Raw genomic sequence first — 26,624 nt, 5'->3', positions numbered from 1 at the left:
ATTTAATTCAGTATTTTAACGCCTGGAGGCTGACTATATTGAAGTTTTAAAACACAAGAAATGGCTGTAACAGTTTTAAAAAATAAAATAAAGTGCGTTTTTTTTTGTTTGGCAGATCAGGAATGTTGAAACCAACCAGTGTGTGGACAATATGGGGCGCAAGGAGAACGAGAAAGTGGGCTTCTTCAACTGTCATGGAATGGGAGGAAATCAGGTGAGGCAAATTGGTTGTTTTAAATCTATATGTACCGTATTTTCTGCACTATTAGGCGCACCCGATTATAAGGCGCACCTTCAATGAATGGCCTATTACAGAACTGTTTTCATAAATAGGGTGCACCGGATTATAAGGCACATAGAATAAAAGATACAGTCAAATGTTTGTACATGAAAGTGTTTGTAAACAGGTAATGTTCATATATAAGGCGCTCCGGATTATAAGGCGCACTATCGTTTTTTGAGAAAATTAAAGGCTTTTAAGTGCGCCTTAAAGTGCGGAAAATACGGTATGTATATTATATCTAACACTGCAACTGATTTTCGAGGATGCTTTATTTAAGTAAGTAAGTAAGTAATTTGTATTTATATAGCGCTTTTCCAGACCAGGGTCACAAAGCGCTTAAACAATCAAAACAATATTAAAAGTATAAACTTTAAAGGTCAAGATAAAACTGATAACATAACAGGAGTTCCAGAAAATCAAGGAAAAGCCTGAACAAATAAAAATGTCTTAAGATGTTTCTTAAAGGAGTCAGTAGATCATCAAACGCAGAGGGAGAGGAAGATCGTTCCAAAGCTTAGGAGCAACAGCCTGGAAGGATTTCTCTCCTCTGGTCCTGAACCGTGTGCGTGGAACCATAAGTAGATTCTGATCCACAGACCTCAGAGCCCGAGCTGGGGTGTAAGGCTGGATCAGATCAGTGATGTAAGGAGGAGCCTGACCATGAATAGATCTGAAAGTAAGAACCAGAATTTTAAAATGATCCTGAAAGAAACTGGAAGCCAGTGAAGAGTTTTAAGGATCGGAGAAATGTGAGTTCTTCTACAGGAGCAGGTCAGAATTCTCGTTGCAGAGTTCTGAATCAACTGCAGGCGAGACAGATCCTTCGTGTTAAAACATGAAAACAAACTGTTACAATAATCCAGGCGAGAAGACACAAATGCGTGGATTACAAGCTCCAGATCATGTTTGACAAACCCATCAGATTGTTTAATTAAGAATTGCCTCTTATCCTTTGCACCTCAAAACATCATTTTTAAGCTTTATAAAACATGACACAACCCGTGTTAGAAAAGCTCGTGTGTCCGACAGAATATAACCATGAAATCACATCACCTGCTGCTATAAAAAGAGCTTTATTTTCTTCGATATCTAGGTGTTTTCGTACACGGCGGACAAAGAAATCCGGACCGATGACCTCTGCTTGGACGTCTCCCGTCTGAACGGTCCCGTCGTCATGCTCAAGTGTCATCACATGAAGGGAAATCAGATGTTCGAGTACGACGCCGAGGTAAAGAACCAGTGATTAGTGGAGATTGTTTGGCAATCATGGAACCGTTGCTCACAAAATATGTGTTTGTGTTGAACAGAAATGTGTGTGGATTTTTAAAGAAATGTGGATATATTGTTTGGTTTCTTCATGAATAATCAATTTTGAAAAAGGAAACTATAATTACCCGTTTAGAAAATCCAAGAGGGTTTCAGGCATTATGTGTCGAGTCGAGATGCAATCATTCAACAACGGCAGATAAACAGAAGCTTTCAAATAGAAAGAAATAATGTTAAAAATTGCTTCGTCATTGATGTGTTTTCAAAAAGATTTTCTGCACTTTTTATAGTCGACTATAAATTCTCGAGTTTTTAAAATCTTTGCTTAATACATAAAACCTGCCCATGTTTGAAAATGTGACTTATTTTTTAATCGATTTTCATATTATAAGAACAAAAAAGGTTTATTTTTTTATCCTAGGAAACCTTTTTCACACGCACATAATTGTCTGAAACACGCACGTCATTTCTTGACTAGTCCTTCTAACACGCTGAAAGCAGTAATTTAGTTTTTGGCCACCAGATGGCGCCAAAGGTTTTTGCCTGCGTGCACTTACCCGTTTTCATCTTTTTTTTTGTTTTTAATTCAGTTTGTTGGCAAGTGGCAATATGATTTTGAGGTAAGATATTTCAAAGTTTGTCTCCCCTTAGGTGATGATTTGTATTTCCCTTGGTGTCCACCTTCGTGAACGTCAGTGTTAGTTTCCGAGAACTACTTCCTGTTATGAAAGCGATGAATCAGTGAAATGTTGTGGACATTAGGCGTCAACGATTTAAGAATGGCGGGCGATGACATCATCATCATCCCTAGCGACTGAGTTGGATGTGACTGAGGAGTTTCTTTTTACTTGTCTGTCCCAGAAAAAAAAAAAAAAACCCTCAGAGACAAACGTACATTATACTTTGTTCTCGTGGTGCGTTCGTGGAACTTGAATAATTCATAACCGAGGAGGATCAGTCTCTGTTGTCAACAGCGTTGGGGATACACCGCTGTCAGTGCAACTGAGGCTATTTTTAGCGCACACTTGGTCGCCAGCAGCTGAATTCTGGGTAACTTACAACACATTACCGTTTAATGGTTTCGTCAGTTTCACCCAACTTTGAATATTCCTGCTTTTGTCCAACTTTTTTCCCAATTATCTTTCAGTAGTTACTTTCCAGGGTTATTACAGCTCAAGGAAAGTTCAATTCTAGACTTAAGACTTAAAATGAAAATCATTTTAAATTAAATCAAAAAGATATTTTAATGATTCCTTTCATGCTGTTTTTTAAAAGATGTCCTGCCCCAAAATACACGGTGTGAAGAAAGATAAAGAAGAAATGATAGAAGATTTATTTATTCATAATCATGTAATTTGTTGTCCTTCATAACACTGTGCCCTGCTAGGCCTCGCTAGAAAATATGCTAGTTGTACGGCCAATTCTCATTATCAATTCAAACCTTCCCTTGTTCTTTCCCTTTATTTCTCTTTGTTCTTGTTCTTATTTTTATGAATAATTGCTGTAGTGCTGTGTCTAATTGGAAAAAAACAATTTCCCGAAGTAGACCTCCTGAGGGATCTAAAAAGTTCTACCTAACCTAACCTAACAAGCACATCTCTTCTCTCTTCCTGAATTTGCTACAGGAACGCCGTTGAATTAGAACCAACACTGTCAAGAATTTAAGAACAAGGTGACCCAGAAGCAGATGTTAACAAAGTCACAAGCCGACTGACTTAAATATAATTGAATAAATACAAGCACAAAACCAAATACGTCCACTAGAGGGGGATAAATAACAAGGAGTCCACTTTCTTAGTCCATCATGTGTCCATAATGTGTCCATAGAAACAACAAAAAGGAGACGAGAGGGGCAACAGGAAGCGAGAGCCGCTAGAGCACAAAAAGGCAAAAATATGAACTAAAGAAAAACTTGGGTGAAAAGAAGCGACGTACTGACGCCGACAACAGGTCCACATTCACTTACAGAGTGGCCAATTGTGGGCAGCTGTGGTCTTGCCGGGGGAGTGCCCCTCGCCGACTGTCAACGAAGAAAACATGGGGCAGGAGAAGGGAACAGGAAGTGACAAAAAAATAAAAGTCTCAGGAAGGGAACCATTGCTGTGTCTCAAATCGCATACTTCACTTAGTATACTAGAAGTTAGTTTGCATCAGTTTAGTGTGCATACTAACTAGTACGCAAATTCTCCACAGATAGTATGTCTCAAATCAAACACTGACGCTACACACTAACAGGATATGACATGACAGCTTCTTCTTCTACTTCTATTTAACGATGTTGCAACCAGCTGTAGGAACACTAGCGACACCTGCTGGCAGCACGTTTTGCAAGTTTGGAAAAAGAAATGAAGAAAAAATATGACAATCAAAATATTCGCGAGATATTTAAGATGGTATCAGCAGCGAAGACGTGTCATCCTCCTACTGCTGCTGGAAATACACCTGTAAGTATATGTATATACTGTATATGCATATATATATGACGTAACTTCCATTTAAAACGTCATTAAGATGGAGCCGTTTAGGGTGGTTAGTGTCCATCGAACCATGCTCAGTTTTGTGGGCGTGTTAGTACGCCAATTTAGTGTGCATGGAGCACTAAATTTCGCATACTAAGAATTGAGACGCACTAACGCACTAAAAATACTAACTTTGAGTACGCTAGTATGCGATTAGAGACACAGCACATGACAGTAACATCTGCAAACACTGTTTTGGTAGTTCCACTATTGTAAATGCATTTATATTATTATTCTTTTAAATGACATTTTGTGATTTTAAATCAACACAAAATCTGACATATCTCATGGTTTTAAGACTCTTGAAAATGTGATTTAAAAGTGTTTAATGCGAATTAATAATTATTTTTAGATTCACAATTTGAATGCGTATCAAGTCTTTAAGGATCTGCAGGAACTCTGATTTAACTCCGAAACCTTTCATAATCTGATGATTTTCCGTCAGAAACTTTTGCCATTTCACAGACACACGGCATGACATTGACATTACCCTCACTGCCATCTGTCTTCTTTTACTTCCGGCCCGCTGCAGAAGCACACTTTCCTCCACATTATCACCCAGTCATGTCTGACCATCAGCCGCCTCGAGGACGGCACCTTCGGCCCCACAGTGGAGCGCTGTGACAGCAGTCCTCTGCAGACCTGGATCCTCCACAACTACACTCGCCTGGAGGTGGCTAGACGCCTCTACTACCATCCCACCGACTATTTTCTTTAAGCTGCAAGCTTTCTCTGAGGGGCCTTTTGAGAGCCTGAGGTGAGCAGATTAGTAGAAATTAGGATTAGAGCAGTAGATGGTGGTTTTAGTCATGATATGATTTGTCTGTAGAAGATGGAGTAGATGACTTTGACACTGTGGGCTTTCATGGATGTATCCACTTCTTTCCTTTGACACCCAGAATAGACCATGTTTCATCTCGAAAATCTAATTTCATGACAAAAAGACATTCATTTCAAAGGCGGTAATATTGGCAATACTTATTAAAATAAACTCAGATTTGTATGGAATATATAGAAACAGATCAAGATATTTTTTGTTATAGTTAAGCCCTGCGGTTCACAAAAAAAAGGTCAATGAATAGGGATGTGTTGGCAAAAAATCTGGCTATACGATACATATCACGATACAGGGGCAACGATACGATATATTTTGATACGAGGATATATTTGTAGTGTTGTCGTATACTTGAATCTGGTCTTGCAGAATTTACAGACCACATGACTCTTGATGAACCAAAATATGTCCAAACATCAGCTTTAAAAGCTGTTGGAGTCGACTGTATCCGCTTGTCCTCAGTCATTGCCTGGTTCTCTGGTTCGCAGGATTCCATTGTTCCTTTAGCTGTAGAGGAAGTAATGACTGCTGCCATCTTTAATTGCAACACAAAAATGAACAAATGCCCTGAAGATTTGCATGTTTATTGTAAATAGTAATAAGAAAATATTTATTTTATAAACACTATACACAATATAATCCTTAAAAGCTAATTCCAAAAATTAAAAAATACATTTATTTAAATTTTAATGGAAATATTATACCAACATGTTTTATATTAAATATAAACATCTACAAATTTAAAAAAAATTACATTTAAAAAATGTATCTAATCTTTGCATTTTTAATTTTTCACAATTTTACCACCACTTTATATTACTGTCACATATTGAAACATGAATTTATGAATTGTTGGAATTAACAAATTTGTAATTATTTAATGTTGCCACAATTTTAAAGCTATTCATCAAAATGTTCAATATAAACATTTATTTATGAATTGTTGGAATTAGAATATGAAATATGTGTAATTATTTAGTAAAAGAAGAAGAAAAGAAAAAGTTAAAAATGAGTGATTTTCTTCCTGTATTTAATTCCAATGAAACAAAAATAAAATTAAAAATGCAATATCTTTTATTAAAAATGTGTTTAAATGTTATGCTATTATGCTAATGTTTGTACTTTTAATTTAAACCGATAAAAACTTTTATTGAATTTAGAAAATGTATTTTGGAATATAAATGTGTAAAAGTTAAAAAACATTCATTTTGACACGATTATACAAACATTTTATGTTGAATTTAAAAGGGTACAATTAAAAAAGATTAAATTAAATTATTAAAGAACTCAACTAAAATATTCACATTTGTATTGTTTTATTAAAAATAAAAAACAAAAAATCACATTAATATACACATTATTTAATTAATGTATTGAAACAATATGACAATGCTCTGATAAAATAACAACATTTTAATATAAAAAAAAAAAAAAAGTTTCAACAATTTGTAATGTTAAATTAAACTGTTTATATTCAGATGTCACTGAATGACTTTGTGTGTACATCGTGATATTTAATCGGGATTAAAGTCCCACGGTTTATTTCCTCTGTACATCTACCTTAAGAACCAGTGTGTTGTGAGCCTGAATCCTGAACCTGGTGAATATTTGGGGAAGTAGCTTTTACTGCTGACCTTTCGTCGGGGCTGAAGGAGAAGCAAGAGACAGATGTCCCATCAAGATGCTTCCGTGTCTAAGATCCTATCAACGAGACCTTTCTCTGGTCTTCATGCTAAATTAGATCTCCTTTGACATTTGTTTCCCAACATAAATATTTGATACTGATGCTAAAAGCCACATGCGTTCCCTCCCCCACCGGTGAGCGGAGCCTGGAGGAGCGAGTGTTTATTTTTAGTTCATTATCAATGTGTGCTGCTGATTGAGAGGAGCCGGCCTTTTGTTTGACGCTCCTTTTGAAGTGACCCTTAATTTGAATCACCTTTTGTGGCTCCGTCCTCTCGGGCCACTCGGCGCCTTCGCCCGAGCAGCTGTCAACACTCGGCATTGTGGGTGCTCCAATCCCAATTATCGATCTCATTAATCTGCAAGCATCTGATTCACACCCTTACAAAAGAAACATAGAAAAGAACAACAACAAAAAAGAAGCTTCTTCTGTATGAATCTTCTTGTGTGGAACAAAATGTGTGTTTTTTTCGCTTTATGGTCGTGTTTCGTTTAGATTAAAAAGGCTTACATAATCATCTTGGGTTTGCACGTCTCCTGCTGTTGCCATAGTTACCAGGTGATTGTCAACCAGGTGGGAGAGAAAACACAGAAGCACGAAGACGCACATTTTTATGACATTATGAAACATAATTATATAGTATAATAAAAGTGATTATGTCATGAAATCTCTAATTATTAAACATTAAAAAAAAACATTAAACTTTCTATAGTCGCGTTTTATTACTTGTTATTCCGCCCATTTTTTTTTCATGTCAAGTATGACAGTTTAATGTAATTCTTACATTAAATTAAATTAAACAATAATATTAGAGTTATGCACACGCATATACATATGGTTTTATTCAGTAAAATTTTAAGATAATATATAATACATGTTAAGAAGATCAACAAGGGATTTAATACTGTTAATATTTAATCGTTTATTATTTAAATAAAGAAAATGAAACATGGATTGTGTTGATCTTATATTCAATTCTCATTTAAACAGCATCTGAAAATGTATTTTAATGTGTAGTAAAAATAATAATATAGAATATAGTAATCTTCTTTATGTCAATCCCACATTAACGCACACACACGCAATTCCAAATAAATATTTCTAGGAGACAACTTTGTCAATAATGTATTTTTTGAGCTTTAAACTACAAAAAAAGCTTTAAAAACTGTTTTAAAAACGTTAAATCAAACAAAGAGTTAATTAAGTGAGTTCATAGTTATAAACTTTGCAAAAAAAATCATTATATTTACGTTTATTTAAAGATTTTCATTATTATAATTGTGTAAAGACAATTAAAATAAAAAAATCAAATTGGTTCCCGAATAAATAACTGTTTATACCCAGAATTATAGCAACCCTAAAACAAGCAATATATTTTCCAGATGATCCTGTTCAAGTATTGAATAACAAGAACAAAAAAAAGTGGGAAATTAATTTAAAAAATAGCGAAGATAATGATAAACACAGAGATGGTCTGATGAAGCTTCATGAAGCAGTGTCATTATTTTCCAGAGTCCACTAGATGGCAGTGTCTGCGCTATCACATCATTTTTAAACTGATGGCGCCACCAACTGACCTCTAAAGTAAAGATAAGGATTTCATGGATTTCTCTTCATGGAGGAGTTTTATTCATCCGGTCGTTTCGTTGGCGGGATGTTGTTTTGCTATGTTAACTTCAATTTGGCTAGATTTAAAAAAAAAAAAATGCTGGCAGCAGCATCTTTGTATTCCTGTGCTGCTGGTGTGAGTCAGACAGCAGCACAAAAGTGACCCGCTGTTACATGGCCCCGTTTGTTGTTCACATTTCCTTCGTGTGGTCGCGGGATGCACCGAGCGAGAGTCGGGCACGATTAGAGCAAAAAGATGCAGCCGACATCTCCGGTCCGAGACAATAACGACGCTTTTTTTTTGTTTGTTTTTAATAGAGCCGCTGTTCTCTCTAGGTTTTTCTTCCTGCTGCCACAGCAACCTCAGTCAGATCTGTCAGGGGTCAGCTGCCTGGTGTCGGAAAATGTTTCCCAGTCCGTGGTTAGAACCCGTCCTCATTTAATTAACCGGCTTTATCTGTGCACACAGGGAGAGGCGGACTCTGGAGACACGGTTTGATTTGCCGGGAGATTTTCTTCCCCCCCCCCCGCGTTTGAGGCCTGACATGATTACGATAAAAAACGACAGGACCCTCATATTTCCTGCGTTTTCATCAGATGGTGGACGATGTCTACAGCCTGCTGCGACCGTTCCTCCCTGATCACTGTCAGGCTTTCAAATCAAAGAGGGAATCGTGTCATTTCCAAAAACGACTCCCTTGAATTATTCCTTGAATTTCAAATAGACTTTCAGGTGATGTTTCACAAGGATAATCCGATAATTCAAACCCGAAAAATATAATTTGGACTGAAACTCTGTGTCTGGTTTTCTACAAAGATATTCATCGTTTTATTTCTCCAGAAGCCAAAGTAATGAGCAGAAGTGAGATAATGAGACACTTTTACCACAGTTTGAACGGCTATACTGTAAGCTACGATGGGTACGTTTAGAACTGATGGTCTAATGAAGCTTCATGAAGCTGTGTCATTATTTTCATAGTCCACTAGATGGTAGTCTCTGAACTATTTTCCTTTGTTTTCAACGACTGCTTCAATGTAACGTCATGATAAGACATCACCTTTATCATGATACGACATCATCTGTATCATGATGCGACATCATCTGTATCATGATACGACATCACCTTTATCATGATACGACATCATCTGTATCATGATGCGACATCATCTGTATCGTGATACGACATCACCTGTATCATGATACGACATCACATGTATCATGATACAACTTCATCTGTATCATGATACAACTTCATCTGTATCATGATACGACATCACCTGTATCGTGATACGACATCACCTGTATCATGATACGACATCATCTGTATCATGATACGACATCACCTGTATCATGATACGACATCACCTGTATCATGATACGACATCACATGTATCATGATACGACTTCATCTGTATCATGATATGACATCACATGTATCATGATACGACTTCATCTGTATCATGATACGACATCACCTGTATCATGATACGACATCACCTGTATCATGATACGACATCACCTGTATCATGATACGACATCACATGTATCATGATACGACATCACATGTATCATGATACGACTTCATCTGTATCATGATACGACTTCATCTGTATCATGATACGACATCACCTGTATCGTGATACGACATCACCTGTATCGTGATACGACATCACCTGTATCATGATACGACATCACCTGTATCATGATACGACATCACATGTATCATGATACGACACCATCTGTATCATGATACGACACCATCTGTATCATGATACGACATCATCTGTATCATGATACGGCATCATCTGTATCATGATACGGCATCACCTGTATCATGATACGATTTCATCTGTATCATGATACGACATCACCTGTATCATGATACAACATCATCTGTATCATGACACGACATCATCTGTATCATGATACGATATCACCTGTATCATGATACAGTGTTTTCATTTTGAAAGGCCACTAGATGGCACTCTTTATATATTCGACTCTAATTTACTAATTTAATGAAACCTTACATCATTTTCACTGAGTGTGCCATCTAGTCTTTCAAACTGTATCATGATACAGCATCAGATGGTTTGTGAAGCCTCATCAACAACAACAATCAACAATCAAACAGTTTAGCATTTAACATTTATGTTTTTTTCCGTTTCCAGTAAACTAGTAGGGTTTGAGAAAATATTTATTCACTGGTATATCACGATATAATTTTTTACTGTATCAATATTTTAGAGCACTGTATCGTTTTATATTTGGCTTTTAAATCATATCATATTTATCTTGGCCCTTTTATAGTTTATATTGCAATTTAACGTAATGCCGCTAGATGGAAGCAGTCATTACAGCCTTGGCAGCTTAAGAAAGAGTCGAATCCCTGCAATGACTGAGGACGAGAGGATACAGTCAACTCCGGCAGCTTTTAAAACTGATGTTTTGGTTTAAAAGCCAAAACTGCCAAAGTCAAACCCTTAGAAAATACCCAAATATATCTTTGTACTTACAGTACAGTATCACAATATATCGTAGAATTTCAGATACAAATCATATGGCCAATACACACCCCTACTCGTCCATAGGGATGTACACAAATCTCAAAATATGATCCGAAACGAGTTCTTTTCACATTTCACTAGTATTATTTTCGTAACAATTGTTAAATTACATCTTGTGATTGTTCCGCCTTCATTTAGTTGAATTAATAGAACTAAAAACAGGATTATGTACAAAAAAGCTTCTGGAGTTAACAGTATCCTCTCGTCCTCAGTCATCGCCGGCATATCGAGAGATTTAATTGTTTCTTTTGCCACGGGGAACTTAACGACTGCTGCCATCTAGCGGTTGTAGGTTTAATTGAAACATCAATACACTATATATGTATTAATATATATTTATATAAATATAGTATGGTAAAAAATATATATAGTTAATTTTTTCTCACACACATACTAGTTGAAGGTTTATCTCCTTCTAACTCTCTCTCTTGTAGTGCATGTACGTGCACGTCTGCCCCTTTTTTGGTATCCAGGCGAGGCGCTCGGACCCTTGTGTTTTATAGCTGCAGATCAAACATCGGCTCTGTTTGCTCATTAGTTGGAATATCCTCTGTCAACAGAGAAATCTCATTTTAATGAATGGAGGCTTAACATAAGAACCGGGATCTTCTTTAATATTTATCGCCGCAAAACATAATTCATTGATGTGTTATGGTTGTTTATGTTTGTGCTAAGTTAAGGCGTCGGATGTTTTCCGGGGAAAACAAGAAGGAATCTTCTGATAATCCCAATGTTTGTTCGTCCATTTTCTTCTTAATGCTGGTTTTGGTCCGAAAACTCCTTGAGCTCATTGAATCCTCGAACAAACGAGATTCTAAATCTGTCCCGGGTCAGACCCGGGTCTTCCGCTCACTAGAAAGACAGCTGGCCTTTCTTTTATTTTTTCACTTTAAGGAAACCAATTCCAGTTGCTTTTGAATCTTGTTATTCAGGATTGCTGCCCCTTATCATGCAGTACCTCCTCCCTCTGAATGGGGGTGCTGTGGCTTTCTGTTTAGTTTAAAAAAAAAAAGTGATGTAAATAACTTGAAAAAGTTAACACAATATGATTAAATAGTTGGGGTTTTGTAGCTGTAAATATCGAAAGTGGTTCCTTTTCATTGAATATAATTGAAAAATTATAATTGATTTATTTTTTCATTTAATTTATTTATTGATTATTAATGATAGTATTCATTCTCTTCAAAATAAAAGCAATATCATATCCTTTTATTCTTCCCACGCTGCACGTTGCAATAAATAACCATACAAAGACATTCAATAAAGACATACAGCACATATATGATAAATAATAACAAAATAAAAATGTTCAAAATAATTATTTGAATGTTCTTGTTTTTTTAAAACGTTTTTTAAACAATTGAATTGAATCATTTCTGTATTTAAAGGTCATATACTTTTTTTTTCAAATCTATGCAATAGTTTAATAATTAAACTAATCAAAGATAACTACAAAAACAATAATAATAATATATATATATATAAAACATAAATATGATTTTAATAAACACAATAGAAACCTGAGAAAAAAATCATAATAATTAATAAAACGGTAACAAAAAAAAAAGTGCATTAATAAAATATAATTGTATGAACAACAACAAACTGAACTACACAGAAATACACACATACATACACGCACACACACACACACACACACACATACACAGAAGTTAGGGGAGGATGTTACAAAACAAAAAAATCATTATATATTTTGTTAAATAACCTTGAAATCTTTTATTTTGAAACCAGGTTTACAACAACCAAACATGGCAAACTATGTTTATAACTGGAAGGACCATCAGAGAAGTGCAGGATCATCCACTTCCCACGACAGGAACCGTATTAAAGCGTGCGAACGAGCTCTCGGCGGAGGCCTCGACAATTTCTAATTTGCTTTTAATTAAAGCAAAGCAGACGTCGCTGAACTCGGCTGCTGCTCGGCGGATTCATGTTTTGAATTTGTTCTATCAAATCTCCGAGAGAGTTCTAATAACATAATCACGGTGCTAACTGGAGGATGAATGAATGCGGCGATTAACTGGAAAGATTCTGCCGGCATTGTGACACCAAAGACTAAATAATTACACAGATTAGCGTTCGACACTCGTGACCTTTGTCAAAACACAAAAAAGTGCAGCGTCGTCAAAGTGGTAATTGTGACACCAATGAAGCAGGAAGCAGACACTTGCAGCAGGAAGCTAAAAATCTTAATTTTGTCACTAAGAGCTTTATTCTGCGGTGACATTTTCAAATGTCTTGTTATTAAAAAAAAAAAGAAAAAAACTCCTAAAATCTTCTTTTGTTCTTTTTATAGACGTGAGAAGTCCCTCGGTTCACCTGAGTCCTTTCTGTGACAACTTTATCTTTTTAATGAGACAGAACCAGAGACCGCTCATGATCTTCTGATCATTAGTTTTGTTTTGACTTGTTTTTTTTTTTTAGTTATTGTCAAGCGCTCGCCGGAGAATCTAAAGGGACAAACTGTGGATTTGATTCCTCAACAGAAGGACATTTGAAGGTTCAACTCGCAGTGGAAATCGTTTTGTGAGGCACGAGATACTGAAGAAACCACTTGCCTTCGCACGAGTACTTTCAAGTGTTTGCTGGATTTCATTCCATTATTAAGGTGTTCTTACTCCCTTCGCCCGCTGTTCAAGTCATTAATCAAAGTAGATTAATGTTCATGTTGATATTTTGACCTTAGGAAAATGACACTTTTAAAGATAAGGAATACAGGTGATGAACACCAGCAATTATTTTCTTTGAAAGTAAAATTGATGGTGAAGGAAATCAATTTGATGGGTTTTATCATTAAGGAGAAAAAAATATATCCTAAGATGGGTCGAGTATCCCAGAATTAAAAGGAAATATCGAACCTTTTGTTAAGTATGTATTTCGTTAAGCCCTCGACCTTGAAGATTTAGTATGATTGACACCCCCGCTCTATGCTATTAGAGAATATAAATAATGATAATGACCGTTGTTGTAAAGAAACTGATCAATTCTAAAATACTGATGCCTTTTGTGTCAAAATGTAATTTGAATGTATCCAAAGTATTTGGTCTTATATAGTACATTGGTCCGTCCATAGTACATAGTATTGCGAGGTTTATGTTCTGAAAACTTCAAATTAAACGTAATCCGAAAAATAAGTTATTTTATACATAAAAAAACATTTATTTTAACTTGATAAATCATGCAATGTTGCATATGAGGTGCCGACTCTTTCAACGACCCTCTTAGTAACCTGTAATGCTTTGCCGCCCAGCCAACTGATCACATCTGTTGTACACTTATGACATAGTAACAGACATAGAATTAAAACAGAGGATTGAAGCGACTAATCGGTCGTCACTTAATAGCAATGTGTAGAAATGCATGATGGGAGTGTTTTGTTTTTTTTGGCACCTAAAGTAAGGTGGTTGTGGTAATTAGTGCATCCCATTAAGTTTCTCGTTGTATTAAGTGTGACTTCATTACAACGAATAGCTCGTCACTTGCTGTGGAAAGACTTCCATTGCATTTTCATTTTCTGACCCAAAGTGACCGACAAAGCCTTCCAAGTGTGACTCTGTCTCTTCCCTCCATTGTGCAGGGAGCTTGAAATCACCTTGTCTGTCAGCTTGCAGAGCAAAGCAGTTTGCAGGAAATGCTGCAGACAGCGCTGTGTGTGGTACCAGCAGAGACCCAGTTAGCTGATCATGTCATATTTTCTCATATTAGTTTGGTCCTGAAGTAACATTGCGGGGCCGTTGAGCCAACACTGCACAAACGTTTCTGCTGACGCGCTTTTCTTTTTGAAGGTATATGTTCTATTGCTTATATTGTGTGTTATTCTTATTTCATTCTTTGATTCTGTACTGACACAACACAACACACAACACTGGCAATAAAAATATACGTTTTCAATAGGATGATAGTGTTCCTGTGTATGAAGGTATGTCATAATATCTGAATATTGTATAGTTGAATTTCAAATGGAGATTTTTTTTAATTTTTTTAATCATTTATTTTTTGTTTAATTTAATTCAATAATTAATATTTTGTAAGGTAAGGTAAGGTAAAACTTTATTGATCCCTCAGGAGGTCTGTTTGTTTTTTTCCAATAGCCACAGAAAATACAGCAATTTTTCATGAAAAATAAAGTTGTTGTATTTTAACACAATTTTTTGTGAACTTTTAATATATTTTTTAAACATTTTTTACATGTATTTATTTATTTTTTAGAAATTATTAAAATGTTCAAATAATAGTTCCACACCTGATCAAACCTTCAGCCAACCATGCGACGCTCAGACGATCACGTAATAAATAAATACATATGTAAATGATATATATAATATAATATATGTATTATATAAGATATAACACTATGAATAAAAAAAAATGTAGTTTAGTAAATTTATTTTGAATAACATGAATTACAAAATCAAACGTTGTAAAAAAAAATCATTCAAATTATATAGTTTTCTTATTAAACAACACATTCTCAATATACAAATAATTGACATTTCAATACAAAGCATTTAAATGTATTTGTACTTGCAAAACTCAACATTGTACACAAGGTGTCATTACTCCTAACAACCCTTGTTGTTGAGCAGCTCCCACAGAGCTTTGCCGCCCAGCTGACCAATCACAGCTGTTGATCACTTTTTAAAAAAGCTACAGAGACGTAGAATTAACCGAAAAATGGGGACGTTTCGACACAAAACATGTAAAATGTTAAATTCAACCATGAAATACTTTCAAGCGACTGCTATCCTTCCATCCTCGTGTCGCTTCAGGATGTTTTTTTTTAAAGAATCCGTCTCTGTTGAAACTGTTTCTCTGGGTCATGCATGTGCTTCTGCTCCCCAACAGAGGCTCACGCTGCTGCACGTGAACAGCAACCAGTGTCTGGACATGCCTTCCGAGGACGACAAGCTGGTCCCGACCCTGCGTGACTGCACCGGCAGCCGCTCGCAGCAGTGGCTGCTCCGCAACATGACCCTGAGCATCTGACGCTTCCTCGTCCTCCGTCCAATTAGTCGGCCCCCGTGTCGGCGCTCCTTTTTCCGGGCAGGTGGCTCCAAACATCGCTCCTTTCATCAGCCAGGGCTTTTAGCCGAAGACCTCGGTAGCAGGGGTCTCGCCTTTTTTTTTTTTTTTTCTGTTCCCTCTTCAGTAGAGAGAGAAGCCGAACACCTGTCACTCGAGTGAGGGGGGGGAAGTCGAACCGAGAGAACTTCATTTCCGTCTGGGGAACGATGAAAGCAAAAAACACTCGGTCCGGCTGCAGGAAAAAAAACCCTCCGACGATGATTCCATGGACCTGGTGCTGCCATCAGGGACGATCTGTAGTGTTGCTGCTCCTCACACCGATGCTGAAACTACCTTCGAAACATCTGCTGAACAACATATCACTCATCAAGCCGTTTTGTTCAAATAGAGCGATTTTTTTTTTCTAGCCTCCAGGTGAGTATTTTCCCCAAAGCCAGAGGTCGACTGACATTTAAAGGCTGATGTTGCTAGGAGACGAGCTGTAAACCTTCGCCGTGCACTTTACACTATCGCAGTCATTAAGCCGTTAACATTTATCCCGGTTAATATCTGCCCCTTGTTGGAGAACATGGTCCTGGATGTCCTTTTGTAGTTTCAGGTCCAGTGGGTCGACCTCGACTTTGTGAAGGTGTTGCCCCCCCCCCACACACGTGACAAAGTATATTTCCAGAGCAGTATTACATTATTGGGAACTTTAATTTGAAGTTCATAAGCCTCAAGAAATGAGTGCCGGATAGATTCAGGAATCATTAAAATGTGTCACGTTCCCCTTCCTAGAGCTTTTATTTTATTCAGTCCTTTCCTGGGTTTCCTAGGTTTTGTTGCTCTTTTTGACAGTCGGTGAGGATGATGCTTGGCGAGTGAGTCGATGTCGACATGTTATTTTCTGGACCATCGTGGATCTCGCCAAGCACCGCTCTCACCGACTGTCAAGAGAGCAACAAAGAAAGGACTTTACAGACTAAAAGCCCCACGAAACTGAGTGGTATCAAGATAAAACTAAAACTTGATTGGGTCTCAAGACACTAGAATTATTATTTATTCTTTAACTTTAGCTTATTTTAGGAAATATTTCAAGTTTCATTAGTCGTGTTGCGCCGGTAATATCATACACGACACATTATCTTCTTAAATAACTGCAGCTGTATTTGTTATCGCTGCCTAAGAGTTTGTCAAAAAATCTTGTTTGTTGCTAATTGCTAATGCTAATCATACTTTCAAAAATCAAACAAAATGCAGCTCATTGTTCGACACTTTTACAAGCCGTCTCCACCATGGATCCTCACAGAAGTGGTAAAATGAACTGAATAAAACCAGAAGTCATCTTGCATTTATTTATGTATTTTTAAACATATCTCGGATTTTGTTTACCTTCTTTTTAAATGTAGCATTTGGTGTAGATCCTTAATCAGGGTTAGAGTTTTGTTCTTATTGCCGGGTGGGGATGGGAGTCGTTTCTTTTGATACCAAACTAGTACATTTGAACCGTGCTAGTACTTTAAAAGTGCCTGTAAATATTCTTAAAGAATGAAAACTAGCAAACAAGACTATAAAAGCTTGTTAGAAAATTTGTTAAAAAAAACTAAAAGCATACTGAATATCTGTATTTTAGTCAAAGATCATCATTTGGGAAAATTAAATCAAAACCTAAATAAATCCTGGCCATTTATGGGCATCTATCCCTAGGTAGGGTTTGGCAAACTTAAAAAAAAAATCAAAGGCACTTAAAGTGATATTGATACGGTCGTATTTAGCAGTTAGCATTGTATTTAGCAATTAGCATTGCCATTTATTAGCTCTTCATTTTCCTTTGACTTGTGGAAAAATTTGAATTAATTTACAGCCTCAGTAATAAAGATTGTTTTGTTGTTTTCGAAACAGGACTTCTGATAACTGACGTGAGGGAATCGAACTAGTGCTGCTTCTATACGACAGATTTATCACGTTTGTTCATCCGTTATAGAAGAATACAGAGGATCGTTTCTTACTTCCAGAGCGACATCAACACAATCGAATCCTCAACACTTGTCTTAGGTCGGACTATATTCAGTGTGTGTGCCTTTAAATGTGTCTCAACAGTGTTTCTTTGAAGGGATTAAACCACGGTTCTCCAGCTAAAAACCGTGAACCGTCGCGTCATCAACCAGCTACCAAACTTCATTGTACAGAAGTGACGATGTTGTCTTGATTGTTGTTGTACATACAGAACCACTTATTTTTATAAGAAGCTTTAAAACTTGAATCGGGAGAGAATGAGTCTAAATATTAAAAAGGCATAATGAGCTATATTTGAAAATTCAGGAAGGAGAAATTGCGACCTTGGGATTTAATAGAGTCGAGTGTTTATCTATTTGATCGGGAAATCAGCCCCGTTAAACGCTGAAAGTGATATCAATGCTGCTGGGAGACGAAATCCCTGCTAAGTGCCTACTTGGCATTCAGAAGAAAATTCAATCACGTCTTTGGTACTCACATGTATTGTTTCGCGTTTAGCTTTCGAGTGCATGATGTAGTGATAGGAATGTCATGTTTCGATGTACTGGTGGCACCTGTTTGTACATTTCTGCCTCTTTTGTAGACGAAAATAACAAGAGAAAAAAGAAAGTCGTGGAGTTGTTCAATAAAACGGTTTTTGGAGTCTCGCAAATCGAGAGGTGAATGTCTCTCCTTTTTTTTGTGTCGTTGACAGTTTTCATAGAAAATTACTGTTGATGGATGGAGGGAATTTAACTTAACCTTGTCTTCAGAGAATGAAAGAATTTAATTTGAACCTCATTTTATTTAACTTTATACATTATAATGTTTTCTTAGCTCACTGTTAATAACCCTGAGAGATGATTCTGATCTGATAATACCAGGATGAAAACTAATCAGAATCATCTTTGTCTATTATTTAGACCTGTGCTATGTGTCAATTAGTGCACTTCTCTAAGTGCACTGCTTCACAGTACACTGTAAGATGGTGCACTTACTTGCGCAGTGCTCAAATTTTGACAGGATACTACTGTCTCAAATCAAACTCTGCTGCTACACACTCACCGGAAATGACTCGACAGCTTTCTTCTTCTACTACTTTTTAACGCTGATTGCAACCGGTCGTTGGAACGCTATCGCCAACACTTGACAGCACTTTTCAAAACAAGTTATTAGGTTGTGTTTCAATGTGTTTTCATTGTTATTTTGTGGTAAAATTGGTGTTTTCCCGAGACATTTACGCCGGTATCTGCTCCGAAGACGTGTCGTCAGTGACTTATCTTACGTTTACCGTCATCTACGTCACTAAGATGGCGGCCATTGAGGGTGGAAAGTGTCCATCAATCCATACTCAATTTTCCGGCCATCTGAGTGTGCTTAGCGCACTCAATTTTTGCGCACTTCTCAGTGTGAACGCACCTGTGTACTCAAAATATTAAGAGCCCAAAACAATTCAAGTCTGACCAACGTCATCTCAGCCTGGTGCAAACCTGGGCACCTTTGACTGTATTTATGCGGCCCTCGTAATGTCAAAGTATGATCATGTTTAAATGGTTCTAATGCATTAACAAATGTATATATTATTATTTAACATTTTAACATAACACTTCTCTATTTTTGTGTGTCATTTTTCGAGTACATAATAATCCCTCAAAAAATTTTTTTTAAGTTCATTGAAGAAATGTTTTGAAAAAAACGAATCTATAAAAGAATAAAATTGCAGCTTATTTAGCTTAGTAAATGTCATGGCCTAATGACGCATGTCCATTTTTTAGGGATTTTTTCGTCTTTCTTTTTTCTTGACGGCCCCTAACTACATTCACAGAATTCAATGTGGCCCTTGAAGAATTTTAATTGCCAACCCTTGGCCTAGTGGTTAGAGGGGGAGATTTAAGGCCGTAAATTATCTCCCCCTATCCGATACTCTCTGTTTTACTGGATGACTTTATTCTTGTGTTTTCATATTTTGATTTTAGAGAGTGTGTTTATTTTTACTTCAACTGTGTAGCCCAACCGATACCTTGTTTTGTGAACCAGTATGGGTCTTTTTGTTTGTTAGAGCTTTATTGATATTTGATTTTTGGCTGTAAAGATGACATTTTATGTTGACGATTTTTGGCTTATAGATCATTCACAACGCACCTCGATCCACGCTTTTCCTCTGATGTTTTCGATGTTATTTGGTTTAAACCATATGGAGAAGCGGTTGATCTTCCAAAGCTACTCGTTCTGAGCTGAACATTTGCCAACATCTCGCAATGATGGATATTTTTATTTTACGATTCCTTCTCTAATCGACAACGACTACGATAAAAGCCGAGTGCGTAAGAATAGATTTATAGCCCCGCTAAATCCTCCCCGCTACTACATATTGTTGGAGTAAATATTGGTCCCACGATGCCTTCAGCTGTAATTCTAGATGTCGATCCACTGCGGCAAAAGATCCTGGCAGCGCTTCATGTTCATCTTCAACCAGGTTATTTTAAGCATGTTGATCATGTTACTGTGACTCAAGCTGGATATTTCATCCTTTAATCGATGACTCCTTGCTCTCCATGGCTAAAATCTCGCTTTCTCTCTCAAGGACAACAGAAGAGAGAAATATATATACATTTTAGATAAAAGACAACACATTTCAACACCGTTTATCAGGATTATTATCTGGGATCATGAATCTCGGGATCATTCCTCAGATAGATTTAATGGTCAATTAGAGACCAGTTTTGGTTATTTGCTGTTGTTTATTGAGCAAGTTCTTGCATTAGAAATGAAATGGAATTTCAACTATTAATGATGAGTTTACACTTTCTAATGATGCTCATTTGAAACACTGTTTATTTGTGTTTCCTGCACATAATCACTGTGTTTTGCCGGCCTCGCTCAAGTAGCCGCTGCAGAGGTATTAATAGTTGTTGTTGCAGCGCTGACAACACATCAGTGCCTCGCCTGGCTCTCAGCAGGGGTCCTGCTGGGACCCACAGTGGTTTCAGACAGTCTCCACGTCGGTAGGAAGCCAGAGCCATGGCTGGTTAACGGGGCCGCGGAGGATTAGATAGAGGCCTGTAGCAGGTCCCGGGGACTCCATTAAGGGGAGAGATGGTCTAAAATAATGGTCCTAATGGAGGTCTTATCTGTGGCTCGCCGTCCCTCTGTGGAAGGGAACACGATCAGAAGGTCTCTCGGTGGAAACCGTGTCATTTTAAAGAGTATAGAGAACGAGTCGTGGAATGCAAAGGAGGGCGACTGCGTTTCCGAATAAAAACGATATTTATAGTCTTTCAGAATTAGAATGTAGACTACTGACGTCTCAGTGGAGGTTTAAGGGGAAATGGGAGAATACGGTGTTAGAAAACCCCTAAGAAAACATATAAAAAAAACAACATTAAACCCATATTTATCACATACAGAATTCAATAATTAGACCCCATCTAAGAATGTAAATGGGTCCAATTTCAATACAATTTTAAACATTTTAAATACATAATAAATAAGGATTATAAATCCCATAATCTAATCTTCTGATTTTTTTATTTTATTTATTTTGCAAATTTATTTTTTACATCTTAATTTGTATATAAGGAATTTTCTTTCTTTTCTTCAACCTTTACTAAAACATGCCTTTAAAGTGATGGTTCTCTCAACGTTTCACTCATTTTCTACTTACTCTTATCTGATTAAGGGTTGGGATTATTTTCAGAGTAGTAGACAAAAATGTTTGTTCATTTTAATGTAGCGACTGGAGCTCAGTTGTCTTTGTCTTCGTCCAAAAAGACACTTAAAAACATCGGAAATTACCTCCATACTACTCGTCTGTAACTTCCATCTTGTATTGGACCCTTGACATGAGGTTGTTCCGAAAATAATCAAAAAAGTCTAACTTTTAAACTTGTTTGTTGCGGAAGCAATCGGTGTAAATCTTGCAAATTCACTCTTGAAATTAGTTTAAATGAGGAAAGACATCAGGCAGTAGTTGAGAGACTGATAACTTCCGCTACAAACAAACCTAAAATATAGATGGACGTTGCAGATGTTGTATGGAGGTATTTTGGATGTTTTTAAGTGTCTCTTTAGACAACAGCTCCAGTCGCTACATTTTTGCCTTTTATTCTTAAAAGGAACAGATTACTCTGAAAATAATCCCAACCCTTAATCGACATATGGGAATTTAAAGTTATATATTCAATTAATGTGAATCGCAAAACCCTGTTTTAATTGTTTTTTAGCTATAAGCGTGTGAATAACACAAGCTAATTTCACAATTTTAAATGAATTATTTTAATCGCTGCTGAGATTTCAACCTCAGGTCGACACCAAACCTGGTGCTGATCTACTGCAAAACTCATCACCAATGACTCGATGAAACACGGTCCACAATGAAATCTGTGAAACAACTTCTATGGCTCGAGAAAACCGTGTTGCTCACGGCGAAAAGAAAGTCCTTCATATCGTCTACTTTTCTTCTCAGTTACCGCCTCTCCCAACTGTCTCCCCCAGCTGTCCGTCTCATACACTCATTTCTAATTTTGTCCGGCGCTGAAGAAGAAACCTCGGCATCAACTGTCAATTTATCAGAGCCGCGGCCTCAGAGTCGTACATCATCGCCCCTTTCATTACCTTTTATATCCTCCTCCTCCCCTTCATCTGGAGACTGGTGAGTCAGTTCTTTTCTTTTTTCTAATCCCAGAGGTTTTTTTTTAATACACTTCTTCTTCTTCTTCTTCTCTCTCCACAAGACATGCTCTCTCCGACCATCGGTGACTGTAGAAGGTCATTGTAACCCGAGGTAGTATTTTGGAAGCCAGCCCCGCATGATGTCATCGATCAGATTGTTGTTTCTTCCCGAATTTACATAAAAATACAAGCCATGTTTCTTTTTCCAAATTCTTGTTTGTGCTCAGCCAATTTGTCTTTCGTCCATCTGGGCTCAGAAGTGCAAAACTTTCTCAGCCAATTACTGCAAACAATAAATAAACAGCAGACAAAAAAACAACTATTCTAATTGTTTCCCAAAGTCTGTTTACGTCAGATTTTCTCTGAGTCTCTTTGCTTTTGTAATCATCTAGTAAATATTCTCAAAATGTATGTTTAACTAGTGTCAATCTAAAGGTCAGGGTTCCAAGATAGAAAACTAAGATACCCTTGAAAACTGGAGGTAAAAGGTGGAAAGTTTCAGAGTAACATTGAAGGACATTTTCTGTAATTGTGCAAAACACAAATATTTAAACAAAATTTTGGGGGCCCCTAAATCAATATTTGACTGGTGTCACTGTGTTTCTTAGCATACTTGACTCACTTTGTCTGATTCTTGTTCTTCATTTAACCCTTCATCACTTTCGTAAGTCATTTCAGCTAAAAAGCTAAATGATATTTAAAGTAAGATGTTTTTATGTAGTATTCTTTTAATTTAAATTTCGTTTGGCCCCCAACTATAACTTTTTGCTGAAAGATCAACTAATGTGTTGATTTAAGTGTCTCTTAAATAGATATTGGACTCTATTGTAATCATCAGTATGTGTCTGTTTGTACAAAACTCTCTTTTAATTTAAATATTTACATTAGAAAATGTGATTAAGCCCCACCCACTGAAAACTCTGAACTTTCCTATTAAGCATAACTACACCTACTTTGCTGTGATTGCTCACTGTGTGTCACTAATCCAGGAAGTCTCCACCTCCACGGGACTCGTTGTATAAACAAAGCGGGGTGTGATTACAGCTGGCTGGAGGAGGAGTGAAGCCATTATTAGGTCATAATGTACTTCGCTCTCGTAACTCCTCTTTCGCTGAGATTTCAGAACGGAGAGAATAATATAAATAATCTAATATAAATATAAAGTAATAAGTTCAAAATATGGTCATGATGAGGGATCTTGGAGAGGAAGACTTCAACATTTGAAAACATGTGAGTGAGTCAGGAGAGTTGGGTTTTGGCCCCTTGTTTGAGTTCTCTGAAAACCTATAGTTTGACTCCTCAAGAGGGCCTTTTAAAAACAATAAAATGGTTGCATATGGCCACTGGATGGTACTTTTGCCCAAGCCTAGTTGTCATGTTTAGTAAGGAGTTAATGTTGTTACTGTATAAATAATCTGACGTTTAAAGGGCCCACAACTGACTTTGAGTTGACTTTATCTAACTCGTTTAGTTAAGATTTCCCTGCTGAAGCTTCACACTTGAAATTAAAAATGAGATTAATTTATATACTCCATCTTTCTTCTCAAGCTGCAAAACCTGATAATATACTCTGGTTCTCCGAAAGCCTGTTGACCCCCCCTGCGATGGCGTCTGGTCTTCAAACACCAAGCTTCGGGTCTGATGTCTAAAAGTTGCTTAAATGTCTTGATTGCATGTTTCGCGAGCTCTTCTCCGGCTGCTCGATACTCTCGGCCTCCGTCGCAGACGTGAATCCAATAATGAGTCGGGGCGGCGGCGGCGGCGAGGAGAGCGAGGGGAGGGGGGGAATAATCAAGTCTGCCTTTTTCTTCTCACCGGAGACCAGAACAGAATCCTGCACTTAATTGTTGAAGGGACCCGAAGTTCCACAGCGGCCGCATCGAATCGAAGCTTTAATTAGCTGTGGTTTGTGTCCGGGGTCTCGGTGGGGGTCAAATCGACGACAGTGGTAAGGGTTGTGTGTGTGTGTGGGGGGGATACACACACGTATAAACCAGTGATTGTGGATACCTCTCTATACACTCTTGTGCATGCGAACAAGATGTATTGATTTGCATGTAGGAAGTGGCTCCAAACAAGCTTTCCCGAAGTGATAATCTCCATTTAGCAACAAAGGCAGCGATAAGGAGGCGGGAACCTGCCGCTCGCGCCACTGATTGTGGACTAATCATTCACAGAGCCCTTCCACAAAACACCGCTTTTACCCTTATTTGAAGCCATCTTCACTTGTAGTAGGAATCCAACACCAGATCAAAACTATGACATTTTTAAGTCCGAGGGGCACAAGATTATTTTTGGACTTTATAAGGGAGAGTTTTTCGGGCAATTAAACTTCCTCAGGGATCACCAAGCCAAAAGAAATGAGGGAAAAACCTTCTATACTATGCTCTACTATATTATACTACGCTATTTTAAACCATGGCCTACTATACTGCTTTATACTATAATATACTGTACTTGTCATTTCCTGTCTTTTGTTTCCTTTTGACTCACTTCCTTGTTTTATTGTGAAAGTACTGATCCCTGTGTGTTCGTCTTGACCTGATTTGTGTCACCTGTGTCTTCGTCTCACCTGATCCCAGTTCCCCTTGTTTGCTGTGTTCCTTATAAACCCTCCTTTGACGTCAAATTCTGTGGTACGTGCTTGTTTTATAGTCTCTTGTCAGTTTAGTTGGTCGATGTTTTTGTGCCTTTTTTTATCGGTGCCTTGTGCTGCTCTTTTTGTCAGCCTTTTAATAATAGAGTAGTTCATTTAATTCTGTTTCCTGCCCCGAGTCCTGACAGGACTGTGTAGCTATACTATACAACCCTGTACTGTAGCATGCTGCACTATGCTATGCAAGAAATTGTGATCTATGCTGTAATATATTATGCTCTGCTTTACTCTACTCCAACTATATACTTTAGTGTACTTTACTGTGCTTGCTACACTACGCTATGCTTTACTATGCTATAATTTCTGAAGCTGTACTATATAATGCTCTTCAGTACTCTACGCTGTGCTTTACTTTACATTGCTATGCTATAGTATATTATGCTATGCTCTACGATACTGTACTATGCTATACTATATTCTATACTGTACTTTACTGAAGTGTGCTAAACTGCCCTATGATTTACTATGCTATGTTATAATTTGTGATGCTATGCTATATTACGCTCTTATCTACTCTACTATGCCGAACTATACCGTACTGTACTGTGCTATGCTGCACTCCGCTTTGCTTTGCTAGTCTATGCTATGCTATATTATACGATAGAATATGATACTATATTATACTATACAATACAATATAAACCTTGTGAACAATACATTTATATGGCCCTCGGACCACACTTGCCTAGGTCAAGTTAAAAGAATAATAATTAATGAACTATACTTCATGTACAATATTTTAACGCATCTAGCGATATCACATGCATTGGGAAGTTACGGCAAAACTGACTTATTATGATTTTTAATAATTAAGGTTAGGTTTTTAATATTTAGTTATTTATCTTTAAAAAATATATACGTAAACCGTCCATTCATTGTTGGATTGTCTTGATGATTCTTGGAACTACTTTTGATTGGATACGTTTAACCGATGTTTTGTTTGATTTTGATGGCTCGACTCAAACGATTGGACAGTGTTTTTGTACTACCACAGGTGACACAAGTCTTTTCTTAAAATTTTGATTTAGTATCTATAGAAAATCTATATTATATTGCATGAAGATACTACATTGCTCTATGAGAAACACAATATAATTGTTCACATGTTGATTAGTTTTATTGCTGTTAAACTGAACAGGGATTTTCTAACTGGTCATGTCTTAATGGGTCTGATCGACAGCTGTAATTTCCTTCACTTACCACAAGATGTTGATAAATTTCACTCACGCGTCTCCTGTCTTTGACCTAGTTGTCGAACCCTCAATGGAATCCCGGGTTTACTGATAATTTCCAGCACATCACAGGCCAAACTCTCTTCATCTCCCAGTGATCTTGTCGGATTAAACCTGAATCTTGAGGGTACGTTCTGCTTCCACACAAGGTTACATGGAATGAAAAACGTCATCAGTACCACTGAATACAAAAAAAACACGAATAATAAAAGCTAATTGTTTTTTTTATATCATTATTTTTTAAATATTCTCTATGAAAATGTTGTTTTTGTCAGAGTTAAA

At 37.0% G+C, this 26,624-nt stretch overlaps 1 protein-coding gene across 3 annotated transcripts in view; it reads left to right on the top strand.

Annotated features, from left to right (window-relative positions):
* galnt13 (polypeptide N-acetylgalactosaminyltransferase 13) overlaps nucleotides 1-18,460 on the top strand; it is a 49,169-nt gene extending 30,709 nt beyond the window's left edge. Inside the window, exons 10-14 of one of the 3 annotated variants that reach the window (XM_087804234.1) lie at nucleotides 116-214; nucleotides 1,377-1,511; nucleotides 2,140-2,169; nucleotides 4,601-4,825; nucleotides 15,630-15,690. In XM_087804234.1, the coding sequence (XP_087660360.1) occupies nucleotides 116-214; nucleotides 1,377-1,511; nucleotides 2,140-2,169; nucleotides 4,601-4,786 (450 nt within the window). In that variant the 3' untranslated portion in view covers nucleotides 4,787-4,825; nucleotides 15,630-15,690. Of the gene's footprint in view, nucleotides 1-115; nucleotides 215-1,376; nucleotides 1,512-2,139; nucleotides 2,170-4,600; nucleotides 4,826-15,629 lie in introns of all 3 variants that reach the window. The other 2 variants (XM_087804235.1, XM_087804236.1) reach the window with 2 other exon arrangements.
* Nucleotides 18,461-26,624: the final 8,164 nt, after the last annotated feature.

This window comes from Callionymus lyra, chromosome 12 (genome assembly GCF_982586985.1).
Source record: "Callionymus lyra chromosome 12, fCalLyr1.hap1.1, whole genome shotgun sequence".
NCBI lineage: Eukaryota > Metazoa > Chordata > Actinopteri > Syngnathiformes > Callionymidae > Callionymus > Callionymus lyra.
This window is presented reverse-complemented; position numbering and strand designations above follow the sequence as displayed.